Genomic DNA, 3,803 nt, shown 5'->3' with positions numbered 1-3,803 from the left:
TTTTTTTTTTGGTGCAGGTTTTTCTGACACCAAGAGATCTTGGTGTCAAAAAACACCCTGCACCTGGACACCAGAGCATGGCCAACTGAAGCCATACTCTACTTGTCAACCAGGTTTTGTGCTGCCTGATTGCCATGGCTACAGCCTCCAGAAGCCCTCAAGACCCAAGTAAGGCTGCTGGGGCCAGCCCGGGTGCCAGCTCGGCACATATTGTCCTCGGGGAAACTCACGTTGCCACTTACGGAGACGTGCCCAGATGGTACACTGGTATCCTTTAAACCCTGAAGAATATCTCTGAAATTTGGAGAACTGGTTCATTAAGCAGGTGTAGGGTAAGTATGCAAATCTGGAGTTAAACTAGCCAGAGAGAAGCCCATATTTATTTCCAATGAAAGACTGATAGCCAAAATTCCAAATATAGTATGTGTGAAATTTCAGGTCAGACAATTGGTTTAAAATTTATGACAGGATGTTAAGAGGCAAACGTAATGAAAATTTGAATGTATCTTCCTATTTATTCCTCTGAAAAAAAATGAGGGAAAATGACATTTTGGAAGAGTAATTAATAATTAACATCTTAACATCTTTGGGTGAATATTTAATAATGAATTCTAAGAATATAGCCCTGGAATATAGATGAGTTCCTCAGGAAATAAGATTGACTCCAAGTCATTGTTCTGTTAACAGACATCTTAATGAACTTCACATGAAGGCACCTCCCCAACAGCCACATTCTTGATAGCTCAGGCAGTTTTCCTGACGAGAGTTAAAGGTTATGTAGCAGTGGGCATGTCTACATGAGATGTTTTACTTCTCAGTAGACTAATATGCTACACAGTAAAGCATTACCATCTACACATGCATGGTTATTAGGCCACAGTAGACTAACTTACTGCACTGCTGGATAGTCCCATCAGATACAAGTGGTATTTGGAAGCACAGTAAATTACTGTGTTTAAAAGCACATGTAGATTGTCACCTTGAGATTAGTTTACTCCAGTTCAAATTGAGCCTGAGTATATTTAGTCACAATAATTGCACATGTAGACATGCCCAGTGAGAAATTGCTCTTCTTTCTTTACCCTGTAGGGTGCGTCCACACGTGCAAGCATGTGCGCTTGCAGCAGTTCAAATAGAAGCAGTACAAATTTGAGTTGGGGCTTTTTGCCTCAGTGCACGTGCCAAGACATTCAACTTGGTGTGGGGCAAATTGTGCTACCTGGGGCAAAATAACCTTTCCTGGATCTGTAGCCAGGGGCAGCTAGAGCCTGGGACCAGCACCTGTGCTGTCCCCAGCAGTATAAAAAGCTGCCCTGTCCTAGCCCCACTAGTACAAAAAGCTGCCCTGTCAAATAGCTCAGAGCTACTTGCTCTCAGGTGCTTCTGGGGCCCAGGCAATTGGTAGCTGGGGACACTACCCTTGTGCCAGCTGGACTGCTGCAGCAGCCCTGAGAGTTCCCTGCACCCTCTACCCACTGCAGCAGCCTGGCTATGACCTGCTGTGCATCTGCCAGACGCAGATGGGGACTGCACAACCAGTTGAGGCATCTCCATCACTTCCATCACCATTTTGCCATTTAGTTGTTGTATAATTTTTCTCTCTCTCTTTTTTTTTTTTTTAGAAAATTACTGGTCATTAAAAATAGGGGCAGCAGCTATAACTTCTTAATAGAGGCTTTGGATAGTCAGCAGCTCCAGAATGCCAATTTAGGGGAATTCCTATTTATATTCTAGGACCTGGGTTCTGCAGGTAGAAATCTATTCCAGTAACTTCTGGTGGGCCCTGGTTTTGGAAAATATTTTTTTTTACCTTCACATTGGTGTGGATGGTTACCTTAGTAGCTGGAACTGATTTTCAATCCATTGAAAGGTGATAAATGTGCAGTATTTGTATTCTAGATAAAAAATATCCTGCTTTATATTGTGTTGTTACAGTGTTATATTCCTCTGCTGAACAAGAAATAATTGTCTCACTATCTCTGATATTTATGTAGGTTCTTCTTCATTTTTATTAAATAATATCAATGTCCTAGATTCATGTGAAGTGTGATCTTTATAATATTGTATTTTAAACAGGTACTATTGTCAGGCGCCATCGGATTCCACTTCCACCACCTCATGAAGATCAGTTCTATACTATAGACTATTTCAATATTAACACAGACATCATCTTTTATGCGCGAAGATATAAAATTGTAGATTGTGATCAATTCACAAAAAATTTTTTGAGGAAGATGGGAGTAAGATTAAATCCTCCAGCATATCGTCCAGAAGACCCATACACTATGGAACGGCAAAAGGTGAGACCAGTCAGTAATGGTGAAAATCTCATTTCAACAACAACAAATCTTTTGTGTAAATTAATATGTAACATTTATGTATATATAATATGATCTTCTGAAACAAATTAAAATGCATTGAAAACTAATTAAATTAATTTTGTAATTACTATAAAAATTATACAATAGAAAAGAAAACATGAATTTAGTGCAGATCTGCTTTGAAACATTAGAAACATTTGGGGATTACCAAGGATGAAGGTCCCTTGTGAAATAATGAAAGTATGTGTATTTGTTTGATAAAACTATTCTTATCTATTACTGAAAAAACAATAACCAAGGATTGAAATTATCTTCAACGTCTGTGTTTACATTCTTGTGCAATATTATATTTACCATCTACATAACATGATTTACTCTCAGCGCTCTATAGCATGATTCAGTTTTATTATAGTCATTCTTCTTTTCACTTGTTTGTGTACCTCAGCAGACCTTAACTGCTAATACTTACAAGACATGTAGCTACTGTGAATTTTGATAGATTGTTTTCATCTGTAAATAATAGTTGGTGGGCCAGTGAAAATAAATGCTGTAAGCATGAAACAAAATGCTTTGAACAGTTGTTCTTTGAACTGAGAAGATAATATTTATTGTGCAGATTATCCAGTGAAAATAGAAGTTGTATTGCAGTGCATTGTATGTGTATAATATTTACATTTCTTTACTGCCTTTTAGCTGGCAATCTTAAGACACCTGACAGATGTCAAATGGAACTCATAAATCCCATGTAAAATAAGTAAAGGAGAAATAACAACCATTTTGCTCTCCATGGATTTGTCTCTTCCTCTGGATGGAAACTATTGAAGGATGCCCATTAGTTGATAGCTTTTTAGGACAGGAAGTATAGCAAATTGAAATTACACAGGGAAATAAATTAGATGGAATGGCATTCATTAAACTGTAGTCTGGGATCATAATGCCAGGGTAACCACATACAGAGCATTACTGTACAGTAAGGCATTACTGCACAGTACCTAATTGGTCTATACATGCATTACTGTGCAGTAACTAATCGGACATAAATTTGATACCTGCATGATGCGGGTATCAAATTTGCACTCAAGTCAGTGTAAATCACCATACTTACTGTGCAGTATGGGTGTGCACATGTAGACACGTGCCCATACTGCGCAGTAATTGTGCATGTGTAGATGCACCCAGTTAGAGCAAATTCTAGGTGGCTTTGTGATTTAATTTCCTGTGACTAGTCTGTGAACTGCAAATCGCTTGCTTTATTATGTTTGGACTGCTCAAGACAACTTTGAGAAAGGTTCATCTTCTCTTTATCAGGTAAGCAGGTTTAAATCAGCAGGAGGCAGAAAAAGAACAAAAATGAAATAAGTAGGAGGAGAAGCTTGGTGCAGGCACAGTTGGTGAATTCAGACTGGTGGAGTGGGTGAAGTGTCCCACAGCAGTGGGGGTTTTGCAGCCGACCAGGAAGGGGTGGGGGGGGGGGGGGGGTTT

General features: G+C 39.1%; 1 protein-coding gene across 4 annotated transcripts in view; it reads left to right on the top strand.

Moving 5' to 3' along the window:
• EFHC2 (EF-hand domain containing 2) overlaps window positions 1–3,803 on the top strand; it is a 98,663-nt gene that overhangs the window by 22,570 nt on the left and 72,290 nt on the right. For all 4 annotated transcript variants that reach the window (XM_019525377.1, XM_019525378.1, XM_019525381.1 and 1 more), the window contains one exon: window positions 2,077–2,300. In XM_019525377.1, the coding sequence (XP_019380922.1) occupies window positions 2,077–2,300 (224 nt within the window). The remainder of the gene's footprint in view (window positions 1–2,076; window positions 2,301–3,803) is intronic.

This window comes from Gavialis gangeticus, unplaced genomic scaffold (genome assembly GCF_001723915.1).
Source record: "Gavialis gangeticus isolate Ggan-Ray unplaced genomic scaffold, GavGan_comp1, whole genome shotgun sequence".
In the NCBI taxonomy this organism is placed as follows: domain Eukaryota; kingdom Metazoa; phylum Chordata; order Crocodylia; family Gavialidae; genus Gavialis; species Gavialis gangeticus.
This window is presented reverse-complemented; position numbering and strand designations above follow the sequence as displayed.